Source organism: Leucoraja erinacea, chromosome 13 (assembly GCF_028641065.1).
Source record: "Leucoraja erinacea ecotype New England chromosome 13, Leri_hhj_1, whole genome shotgun sequence".
NCBI classification, from domain to species: Eukaryota; Metazoa; Chordata; class Chondrichthyes; order Rajiformes; family Rajidae; genus Leucoraja; species Leucoraja erinaceus.
Genome location: NC_073389.1, coordinates 15,173,513 through 15,186,139, shown reverse-complemented (window position 1 = coordinate 15,186,139; position 12,627 = coordinate 15,173,513). Strand labels below are relative to the sequence as shown.

Here is a 12,627-nt window from a genome sequence, read left to right as displayed (position 1 = left end):
CATTCATAAAAGAGGTGAGGGTATATTGCGCGGGAGGGTTAATAATTGACAATCTGCTGCTGTCTGCCCGCTGAGTTAAAAAAGTTCCCACGGTAGACTCACGATACACAGTGTATAGTGAGTCTTGCGTGGGAAAGTTTTAACTCTGTGGGCAGGCAGCAGCAGATTGTCGCTCCCTTCAGTTTCACTCCACCTACACCCCTCTGCTTCCCGGCCATGTGTGTGACCCCTTCCCTCCCCTCTCCAGTTCCCCGCCCATTGCACCGGCGCGGGGGCTTTGCACTGTCTTCACGTCGGCGATGCCAGCATACAATGCCAGTCACCGGAGACGTCAGGACCAACGGGACACCGGCCCCCAGGCCCACTGCAAGCACGGAGATCCCAGAGACCCACAGCCAGCAGCAGCCCAGCCCCGTTCCAACTCCAGAGGAACACGCTTCCCGTAGGGACAGAAGCTGATGGTGTACAAGGTACGTCTTGTTCTTGGGGTTGCAGATGAGGGGGCGCAGCTCGGGCTGTGACGTCTCTGGCCACCCCCCTGTACAGGAGCTGAGACTGGGAACTGTACCGCCCTTGCAGGTGAGCAGGAGAGTGGGGTTGTTTGCAGTTGCAGAGGGAGGGGGCAAAGGGCGGTACAGTTCACAGTCTCAGCTCCTGTCCAGGGGGGCGGCCGGAGACATCAGGACCAATGGGACACCGACTGCAAGCACGGAGATCCCGGAGACTCACAGCCAGCAGCAACTCTAGCCCAGCCCCGTTCCAACTCCAGAGGAACCCGGATTGTGGATGAGGGGGCGCAGCTCGGGCTGTGGGCGAACTGCCACTTGTCGCCGTAGCGGCCCATCGGGGAGCGGATTCCTCTGGAGTTGGAGGGACAGGGAGACACAGCGGCTTTTGAGAATGGTGGGCAATCACTTCCAAAGTTCTGCCCACACAGTCAGTACACCTCTCCTATACTTGTCTCCCGCACTAAGATTATCTTGCAGAGAATGATCCCAGCCTAACCCTCCCTATTCTCTCCTATTCTGCAAGAAAAAACTACATTGAAGACTCAAACTCAAGATCGAGTAACTGCCGGGATCGAGGCGCAAATTCGCGACCTTGCGGATATGAGCCGAGCACTCTACCACTGAGCCAGCCGTTAAAATCTACGCTAAAAATCTTCCAATCCGAAAGCCGAAAAATTCCGAATTACGAAAAGTGTCTGGTCCCAAGGCTTTCGGATAAAAGGTTGTGCACCTGTATTAACAAATTATCATTCATTTTAGATAACCTCCTGCTAAACCCCCACCCACCCTCAATTCCTGGTCCTAACATGTGCCTGTTGTTTTCAAGCAGAGTGAAGGGTCTTGCACCAAAACGTCACCCATTCTTTCTCTGCAGAGATGCTGCCTGTCCTATTGAACTTTGACATAAACCAGCATCTGCAGTTCCTTCCTGCACAAACTATAGCTCCATATGCTTGTTGAAAGGAACAAGTGTATTTACCCTGTTGTATGGTAAAGGTACCCAAGGACATGCAAACAAATCCATGCTCGCATCTGCACAGTCTTTGTGATTAAGAATCAGATGTGAGTTTATTTACTGCACAACAGAAGGAGGCATTCAGTGTACAGGGTCTCTACCAATTCCCAGCAGAGGAATCTCATCAGTCCCTGGATCATATTTGGCTGTCACATGCCCACCAACTTACTTTTTGATTCTTTGTCATTTGTATAAATGATGGGGAAAATTACTGCAGTCAAAGGGCAGCACAGTGGTGCAGCTGGTAGAGCTGTTGCTACACTATGCCAGAGATGAAGGTTCGATCCTCACCTCGGCCACTGTGTGGAGTCTGAGCCTTTCTCCCTGTGACCGCGTGGGATTCTACCAGGTGCACCGGTTTCCTGCGACATCCCAAATATGTGCAGGGTCGTAGGATGATTGGCCTCTGTAACGGGCCTCTAGTGTGCAAGGAGCTGACGTGAAAGTTGAATAACATAGAATTAGCCTTTAGTTTAGTTTATTGTCACGTGTACAGAGGGTGCAGTGAAATGTTTTTTGTTGCAAGCTATTCAGTCAGCGGAAAGGCTGTGCATGATTAATATCGAGCCGTCAACAGTGTCAGATGGACACAAAAGGATGGAGTAACTCAGCGGGTCAGACAGCATCTCTGGAGAAAAGGAATAGGTGCTGTTTTGAGTCAAGACCTTTCTTCAGATACAGGATAAAGGGAATAACGCGCATGCAAGATAAAAGTCTTGCACTAAGCGAGCACGAGTGTGAACGGGATATCGATGGTTGGCATGGACTCGGTGGGACAAAGGACCTGTTTCCGTGCTGTTTCTGTCAACCATTCATTCGCTTTGTCTGCCAGAACATCTTTGGGGAGTGTGAGAAAAGCAGGGCATTTGGTGGGCACCCGGGAAGCGAACACATGTATTCCACACAACAGCACTTTGGGTTGGGGGCTATGAGACAGCAGCACTAACTGCTGCGGCACCATGGCGCAATGATTTAAATTGAATGGCGTGAGGATATCAATAATTTATTTGCCTTGAGCAAGCCAACAATGACGGTTTTTTCCAAAGTACATTTATGCTTTCTCACCTGTCACTTTTTACATAAACAGCCACTGGGATTTGGAACTTAATGAATGCACTTGGTCAGTGAACACAATTTCATGGTAAATGCATTTTATATCCAAGAGGATTTAAATGCAATTTTTTTCTTTACATCGTAATGCATGCGATAAGAAGCTTATATTTTCCAGCATAGTTAGGACCTCCAAGGAGGTGCTGTAATCTGTATAATCCCCGTCTACCAAAACCAAGGTTTAAAAACTGCAAATTTACCGTATAACAGAAAAGTGCCTTTTAATGCTCTCACAATAAAAATACATTCTCAATATATATTGCACTTAAGTTTATAGGAACTCAGAAACTAAATTTGCAGTGGACTGGCTGTGACCATAGTACATTGTACATAGTGTAACAGTTGTTGGCTCACTCAATGACCTTGTCCAATTACCCAGACTTTGCATCTGATCCTGCAGGACAAGAGCCAGGAAACTATTTAAGGCCTCGTCTGCAAGCATATAAACAATTTTTGATCGGTTTAGTTTAGTTTAGAGATACAGTGCAGAAACAGGCCCTTCGGCCCATTGAATCCACGCTGACCTGCAATCCCCGCAGACCAACACTATCCTACATACACACACTAGGGACAATTTATAATTTTTCCAAAACCAATTAACCTACAAACCTGTACATCTTTGGAGTGTGGGAGAAAACCCATGCAGGACATGGGGAAAATGGGGAAACTCCGCAAAGACAGCAGCGTGGTCAGGATTGAATCCGGGTCTCTGGCGCTGTAAGGCACTGACTCTACTGCTGCATCACCATGCCACCTATATCTTTTAATTTCAATCCAGCTAATATTTTTCTCCCCAGCCAAAGCCCTGACTGAGATCAGATTTGGAATTAAACACAGGTGCTGGTTGTCTGCTGGATGTAGTCAAATGATGGTTTCCCCTTGAAACAAGTGAGGGGAGGTTTACAGTATTGGTAGGGAAAAAAAAACAGCTAACATTTGAAGTTGATTGAAGTATATCAGCTTGAGACATTTATTCTCTCTCTCTCTCTCTACAAAGGGTGCTGCATACCAGCAGCATTTTCTATTTTTATTTCAGATTTCCAGCAGTTTGCTCTTTACCAGGTATTGTAAAGTATTTACCCTTGATTCAAAGGCCGAGGACTTAAAAATGCTGAAGCTTTGGTGCTGCTCCATTCTCTCTGATATACTTCATTAACTAAAGTAGCAAGACAAAGCAAAGGGCCCAAAGAGTGCGCTACTCCAAAAGGCCTTTGTGAACGTTAATCATTGTTGCTCTGACATTTATGGTGGAAGGCATTGTTGGGTCGTTTGGATCAGAGTAACTTAAAGATAAATGTCATCCCGGTCCTTTTTATTGAGAATGGACCCTTCAGATCGCAGACATCTGCTTTTTGCATGACACAGTCTCACTGCTACATAAACATCGAGAACTTCTTGTCACTGCGACACACGTTGTTAGTTATTGATCCTGAAGTACCCGCATGTAACAATGGGCGCATATAGCGGCTCCATATGGCCTCAGGTTTACAAAGGCCCTCACTAAAGAACTAACAAGTGATTGGATGTCAACATTTACACAAGCAACCAAGTACATGAACAGCAGGCGTCAGCACCAGTGAACAGTCTAGTTATAACAGGCAGAGGGAAAGAGAAACTCAGCATTCAAGGTTAGTTGGAGCAAGGAAAAAACGTAAACTGTAGCACTCTAGCATATCTAAATTTTCATTGTGAGAGGTTTATTTGCTTGTCGTGTGTGTGTGTGTGTGTGTGTGTGTGTGTGTGTGTGTGTGTGTGTGTGTGTGTGTGTGTGTGTACGCGCTGTGTGTGTGTGTGTTAAATGGATGGTAAATTCATGAACAGGTTAATCAGCTCAGTATACGTCTGTTCCAAGTAATCCAGGCATTATGGTGCATATTTGAATTCAGGTTGAGGATCAAAATCCATTCATCGAACATTAATTTATACTTCATACCAATTACTGATCTCTATTAACGGCTTTTATCTATACAATAAAAATGTGGTGTTTTTCACCTCTGCAAGTATTCTGCTTCTCTAATGTATAAAATGTTCCCATAAAAGAGAAGGCAAGAAATAAACTCAAACTGCTGAGGTGTCACAAATACATTGGCACAGAAGCTGAGAAACCCAAGCGCATCCAAACTGAACTCGCATCCATCATCATTCAGTAAACAAGCACTAGCAAATCCAAAAACACACACCCTCTGCTTGTCTCACCACTTTTTTTTCCTAACACACACTAATAAGTTCATGAAGACAAGAATTCAAAGTGCCAGAAATGATCACTGAAATCATATGACACCCAAATCAATAACATCCTTTATGCATTGAGTTTAGCGTAGCAATACAGCGAGGAAACGGGCCCTTCGGTCTAACGAGTGCGCGCCGACCAACGATCACCCGTACACAAGTTTTATCCTACACCCTAACGATAATTCATCGACAAACCTGCATGTTTTTGGGATGCGAGAGGAGACCGGAACACCTGGAGGAAACCCAGGTGGTCACAGGGATAATGTACAAACTCCGCACAGACTGCATCTGCAGTTAGGTTCGAACCCGGGTCTCTGGCGCTGCAAGGCAGTAACTCTGACACTGTGCTGCCCCGCATTTGTATTTTCCAATCAGAAATTCTATTACGGCATTGTTTGATAGCAAGTTGTTGCCAGGATTCCTCACACAAAATCAGCTGCATTGCTCTGGGATGGGGGTTTTTTTTTGAGTGAAAACATTTCTAGCTCATAATCAGTTTGACAAACCTACTTGAGGCTCCTGTTTGCATTTATCAATCATCTCAACATTTAAATTTACTCCTCTTCACCACTTCTGACCTTTATATTATCTCTTATGTTTCAGTTCTGAATCGTCGTGTACATGTCTGACTCTTGCCCGTTCTCTCTCTACAAATGCTGGCACTCTGCAGGGCACCTTTCAATGCGATAGCTTTATTAACTATCCCAGAAGTCAGCCCACAATCATTCCAGAACTTTTGTTTTGCAATAAATAAACCAGCACTTAATTCCTACGTACCGAGGCTGAAGCAGGTACAGTGCATTCTGAAAGTATTGAGACCCATTCACTTTTTCCACATTTGTTACAGCCTTATTCTAAAATGTATTAAACACATTTTTTTATCATCAATCTACACTCAATACACCATAAAAACGAAAGCGAAAACAGATGTTTAGAAATTTTTGCAAAGTAATTAAAAAGAAATAACTGAAACATCACTTTACATAAGTATTCAGACCCTTCACTCAGTACTTTGAGGCACCTTTGGCAGCGATTAACAGCCTCAATCTTCTTGGGTATGATGCTACAAGCTTGGCACTCCTGTATTTGGGTAATTTCTCCCATTCTTCTCTGCAGATCCTCTCAAGCTCTGTCAGGTTGGATGGGGAGCGTTGATGCACAGCTATTTTCAGGTCCCTCCAGAGATGTTCGATCGGGTTCAAGTCCGGGTTCTGGCTGGGCCACTCAAGGACATTCCCAGACTTGTCACTAAGCCACTGCCGTGTTGTCTTGGCTGCATGCTTAGGGTCATTTTCCCGTTGGATGGTGAACTCCGCCCCAGTCTGAGGTCCAGAACGCTCTGGGACAAGCTTTCATCAAGGATCTCTCTGTACTTTGTTCCGTTCATCTTTCCCTCAATCCTGACTACTCTCCTTGTTCCTGCCACTGAAAAACATCCCCACAGCATGATGCTGCCACCACCATGCTTCACCGTAGGTATGGTATTGGCCAGGTGTTGAGCGGTGCCTAGTTTCCTCATTACGTGACGCTTGGCATTCAGGCCAAAAAGTTCAACCTTGGTTTCATCAGACCAGAGAATCTTGTTTCTCATGCCTTTTGTCAAACTCCAAGCGAGCTGTCATGTGCCTTTTACTGAGGAGAGGCCTCTGTCTGGCCACTATCATAAAGGCCTGATTGGTGGTGTGCTACAGATATAGTTGTCCTTCTGGAAGGTTCTCCCATCTCCACAGAAGAACTCTGGAGCTCTGTCAGAGTGACCATTCGTCACCTCCCTGACCAAGATCCTTCTTCCCCGATTCCTCAGTTTGGCCGAGCGGCCAGCTCTATGAAGAGTCCTGGTGGTTCCAAAGTTCTTCCATTTAAGAATAATGGAGGCCATTGTGCTCTTCGGGACCTGTATTGCTGCAGAAATTGTTTTATACTCTTCCCCAGACATAATCTTGTCTCGGAGGTCTACGGACAATTCCTGGTTTTTGGTTTGGTTTTGGACAGTTTGTTTGCACTGTCAACTATGAGACCTTATAGAGATAGGTGTGTGCCTTTCCAAATCATGTCCAATCAATTTAATTTACCATTGGTGGACTCCAATCAAGTTGTAGAAACATCTCAAGGATAATCAATGGAAACAGGATGATCCTAAGCTTAATTTTGGGTGTCATAGCAAAGGGTCTGAATACTTATCTAAATGTGATATTTCAGTTATTTCTTTTTAATTACTTTGCAATAATATATAAACACTGTTTTCACTTCTTTATTCTGGGGTTTTGTGTGTAGATCGGTGATAAAAAAAAGAATTGAATTCATTTTAAAATAAGGCCGTGACGTAACAAAATGTGTAAAACATAGAAATTAGGTGCAGGAGTAGGCCATTCGGCCCTTCGAGCCTGCACCGCCATTCAATATGATCATGGCTGATCATCCAACTCAGTATCCCGTACCTGCCTTCTCTCCATACCCTCGGATCCCCTTAGCCACAAGGGCCACATCTAACTCCCTCTTAAATATAGCCAATGAACTGGCCTCAACTACCCTCTGTGGCAGAGAGTTCCAGAGATTCCAGAAAAAGTGAAGGGATCTGAATACTTTCTGAATGCGCTGTATATTCATTAAAATCCCCTGGTTTTAGTGGAGGGCATGAGACAGACAACATGAGGGGCAACCAGCACGAGCCAGGGATTGTACCTGCCTACCAGGGCAGTTAAGTAAAGATAATAGTAACACTAGGTCAAACCCTCAGCAAATCTTTTCAAAGCAGTTTTTTAAAATCTCTGCACCGAATCCAGGGACTATCCCATTGATGGCTCTATGCAAAGCTTGCAAGATCATCAACAATCATTTCTCCTCAGGCCCCCGAAAGGAAACTGTTTGATTGCCCCAAAGTCCACCTGGTGATGGTTGGGAGTCTTTACGGCTGTGGATCAACAGGTAAAGGACTGCATTCAAAACGGAGCCGACGGAGTTTGGGAAAGGAGACTGGCATGGAGCACAAACAAGTTGGGACAAATGGTCTGTCTCTGTGCAGCAACTCAATGGTAATTCCCCGTAATTTATGCATTACATCTCAATTCATCGGTTCACTGAGGGAAAAAGAAATCTGGCAAAAACACCATAAACTTACAAACTGGAAGCAGCTGCGAACACTGGGTTCAATGTTGCTGCCTCCAAAGGATGCAACCTCTCCCAGCTGGCGAGGAATCTGAATTGCGTCATGTAGTAGAAGGCCGAGCCTACGCTGGTCACAGAATCCAGTGGGACTCGCTACTTGCTTGAACAGATCTGCAAAGAAATGGCATTTATATTAGGAGAAGGCATGGTTATTTCTGTAAAGGAAAAACTCCCGTCACCAATCTGCAGGAATGGAGCTTCAGCACAGTAAATACTGGTAATAAAAACACAAAGTGCTCGAGTAACTCAGTGGGTCAGGTAGCATCGCTGGAGACCATGGATCAGCGATGTTTTAGGCTGAAGGAGGCTCCCGATCAGACTGAAGAAAAGTCTCGACCAGCAGCAGTTACATTCTCCAGAGATCCCGCCTGACCCGCTGAGTTACTCCAGCACTTATGTCATTTTTGATTAAACAACACCTGCAGTTCTTTGTGTCTACGAATACTTGTAATCCCTCTCGAAAAGGCGTATTTCATAACACTTCCAAGCATTGCTTGGAGGAGTGGATGTAGGATTGAATCCAACTTCAATCCTGGGATGACATCTGGTGTAAACTCATTTTTTAAATTCCAGTTGATTGAAACCACAGGAGCACTACCCATTAATACTCCAACGTAGATAAGTAGCATGCATTCTTGACCTGTGACCACCCTGGTCTTTGACAACTAACTAATTACTTTCCCTATAAAGATAAATTTGACGGTCAATTTGACGGTCAGCTGATTTATAGGTTTTAATGATGCTGCTCCATATACAAGTGTTGGCCAGAACACCAAATGTGGTCCTTTGCATGCTTACCTCAGGGTCTTCTATCTCCACAAGAACAAATAGACTGAGCTTAGCATTCTAATGGCACTGGTGATGGTTTAGTTTGGTTTATTTTCACATTAACGAGGTGTAGTGAAAAGTGTTTTGTTGCATGCTAACCTGTCAGCAGAAAGACTATACATGATTATACAATCGAGCAGACCACAGTGTACAGCTACATGATAAAGGGAATAACGTTTAATGCAAGATAAAGTCCGATTAAAGAGTCCAAGGGTCTTCAATGAGATAGGTACATAGCAGCTCAGGACTGCTCTCAAGTTGTTTGTAGGATCGTTCAGTTGCCTGATAACAATTGGGAAGAAACTGCCGATGTTGCAATCCCTCGTAATGGGTTACGACTCCCCTGTACAGAGGCGTGGAGCTCTTCATGAGATACGTTGATATCAAGAGTGTAGAGAGACCTAAATTATACGTTGAATCTCATCACGGTGTAGGCTTGTTATATCGTTAACATTGTTTTGCAGAACATGTTCTGGTATGGTTTGTCATACATGTTATGGGCAACATAGAAGATTGTTTTTGGTCATTGCATTGCACAGATAACACATTGCATTAGCATCATTATATTCTGCATGATTGCCTCTTGTAATTTCATGCAATGCTGCATGATCTCCTGCAGTGGTTTTACTATATGCTGCCCTTTGTGGCACTGTACTGACACCACTGCATTAGTGCTTTCACTGTGTGCTGCTTAACTGTCTGCAGGCGCAGTGTAGACTGACTAGCTATCTCCAATTATTTCTGTATAATCCTCACAGCAGCCTGTCAGTGTCTTGCAAAATACTCCAGGCTATTTAAAGCCTTCCTGCATATATGTCTCTGGTAGCACTGTATTCATTCCATACCTTTAGCTAGAAAGAGTTTCAGTTGATAATGCCAAACCCACAGCCACAGCCTAATCTATTGCACTCTGATACTGAAACATACTTTTATCAAGTGTAATCAATCCTCATATTGGAGTACAACACCTGTTCTTTTGCATTATCAATTCAAGATTAATTTCTTGGAATATACAAACATGTATTTATCTTTAATATATTTTGCAATAATGTTAAAGATTATGCATGTTTGCACAGTAAATAGAAAACTGTAATGCACGTTTAGTTAAGTTAGAGACACAACATGGAAACAGGCCCACCGATTCCACACCAACCATCCATCACCCGTTCACACTGATTCTGTTATCCCACTTTCGCATCCACTCCCTACACAGTAGGGGCAATTTAAAGAGGCCAACTAAAGGGACAAACCCACATGCATTCGGGATGTGGGAGGAAACTGCAGCACCCAGAGGAAACCCACACAGTGACAAGGAGAAAACGCAAACTCCACACAGACAGCACCGAGGTCGGGATTGAATGTAGCTCTCAGGCATTGTGAGGTAGCAGCTCGACCAAGTGCGCCAGTTTGTATCAGTTCAGTATTTTTTTCTGTAGCTCTAGTATTTATTTTTAAATATTACTTACATTTGGATAACCGGCTAAGTATAGTGCCCTCCATAATGCTTGGGACAAAGACCCATGATTTATTTATTTGCCTATATACTTCACAATTTGAGATTTGTAATAGAAAAAAAAAAATCACATGTGGTTAAAGTGCACATTGTCAGATTTTAATAAAGGTCATTAATATACATTTTGATTCCACCATGCATAAACTACAGCAGTGTTTATACACAGTCCCCCCCCCCCCCCCCCCATGTCAGGGCACCATAATGTTTGGGACACAGTAATGTCATGTAAATGAAAGTAGCCATGTTTAGTATTTTGGTGCATATCCTTTGAATGCAATGACTACTTGAAGTCTGTGATTCATGGACATCACTAGTTGCTGAGTATCTTCTATGTTGATGCTCTTGCCATGCCTGTATTGCAGTCATCTTTAGCTTATGCTTGTTTTGGGGGCTAGTCCCCTTCAGTTTTTCTCTTAAGCATATAAAAGGCATGCTCAATTGGGTTCAGATCGGGTGATTGACTTGGCCACTCAAGGATTGATCATTTTTAAAGCATTGAAAAACTCCTTTGTTGCTTTAGCAGTATGATTAGGATCATTGTCTTGCTGTAGATTGAACTGCCAGCCAATGAGTTTTGACGCATTTGTTTGAACTTGAGCAGATAGGATGTGTCTATACACTTCAGGATTCATTATGCTACTGCAATCAGCAGTTGTATCATCAATGAGCCAGTACCTTCAGCAGCCATACATGCCCAGGCCATAACATCCCCACCACCGTGTTGCACAGATGAGGTGGTATGCTTTGGATCTTGGGCAGTTCCTTCTCTCCTCCAAACTTTGCTCTTGCCATCACTCTGATACAAGTTAATCTTTGTCTCATCTGTCCACAAGACCTTTTCCAAAACTGGGGTTGCTCTTTTAAGTACTTCTTGGTAAACTGTAACCAGGCCATCTTATTTTTGCAGTTAACCAGTGGTTTGCATCTTGCAGTGTAGCCTCTGTATTTCTGTTCATGAAGTCTTCTGCAGACAGTAGTCATTGACAAATCCACACCTGTCTACTAAAGAGTGTTTCTGATCTGTCAGACAGGTGTTTGGGGAATTTGCTTTATTATAGAGAAAATTCTTCTGTCATCAGCTGTGGAGGTCTTCCTTGGCCTGCCAGTCCCTTTGCGATTAGTAAGCTCACCAGTGCTCTCTTTCTTCTTAGTAATATTCCAAACAGTTGATTTTGGTAATCCTAAGGTTTGGCTGATGTCTCTAATAGTTTAATTCTTGTTTCTCAGTCTCATAATGGCTTATTTCACTGTCATTGGTACAAGTTTGGTCCTCATGTTGATAAACAGCAATAAAAGTTCCCATAGGTGAAAGAAAGAATGGAGGAAAGACTAGGTGCTGAGAGCTCACTTATACCTGCATTAAGGAGGCATTTAAACACACCTGAGCAATTACAAACACTTGTGAAGCCATGTGACACAAACATTATGGTGCCCTGAAATGGGGGTGGGGAGTTTGTTTCAACACAGCTGTAATTTCTACATAGTGAAACCAAAATGTATAAAAATGTCCTTTATACTCTTTAATCACATGTGATTTTTCCATTACAAATCTCAAAATGTGTTCCAGAACCAAATAAATAAATGATGGGTCTTTGTCCCAAACATTATGGAAGGCACGGAAAGTGAAATAATTCAATAAAAGACTGATTAATGCTGTAATCAGCTCTGTGTTGAATGAAGATAGACACAAAGTGCTGGAGTAACTCAGCGGGTCAAGCATTATCTCCAGAGAAAAATAATTGTGCTCAATGTGCTCTGTAAGAATAGTTTATATCCTCCCAGTTTTTGTATTCCACTTCTATCTCCCCTGAACATTACAAAGCCCAATGAAGTCTCACTGTGTACGCCATGCTCTTTACGGATACAAATGTTTGGGACCTGGTCAGATGTGATGCACAATGCACCGTTTCAATTACAAAGCAATCATTTATATTTTTCAAGCCAGGATTTGCTGGTGTAATTAATGATGGTAGAAATTGGGGGAAATCTATCAGTTGTGAGGGTCAGTGTCAGAAAAGTTAAAGCTGAGTCACATCTAGCTGAAAGATCACTGCATCAACATGGCAACAGCAAGAGCAGGCCATGATGAATGGACCCAACTGTGTGGCTGTATAGAGAACACTAGCTCATATTTTCATTTGAAATGTGGATGGTTACACATGCATACCCCTGAGGGACGTGTGCACGAACGCATATTCCCAAACCTCCCTGGTGTGCAGTCAGGATATCACCAGACTGCAGGGAACTGCACAGCA

The 12,627-nt window shown here is 43.7% G+C and overlaps 1 protein-coding gene across 14 annotated transcripts in view; it reads right to left on the bottom strand.

The window, feature by feature from the left end:
• dmd (dystrophin) overlaps nucleotides 1-12,627 on the bottom strand; it is a 1,582,845-nt gene that overhangs the window by 79,325 nt on the left and 1,490,893 nt on the right. For all 14 annotated transcript variants that reach the window (XM_055644518.1, XM_055644513.1, XM_055644515.1 and 11 more), the window contains one exon: nucleotides 7,985-8,142. In XM_055644518.1, the coding sequence (XP_055500493.1) occupies nucleotides 7,985-8,142 (158 nt within the window). The remainder of the gene's footprint in view (nucleotides 1-7,984; nucleotides 8,143-12,627) is intronic.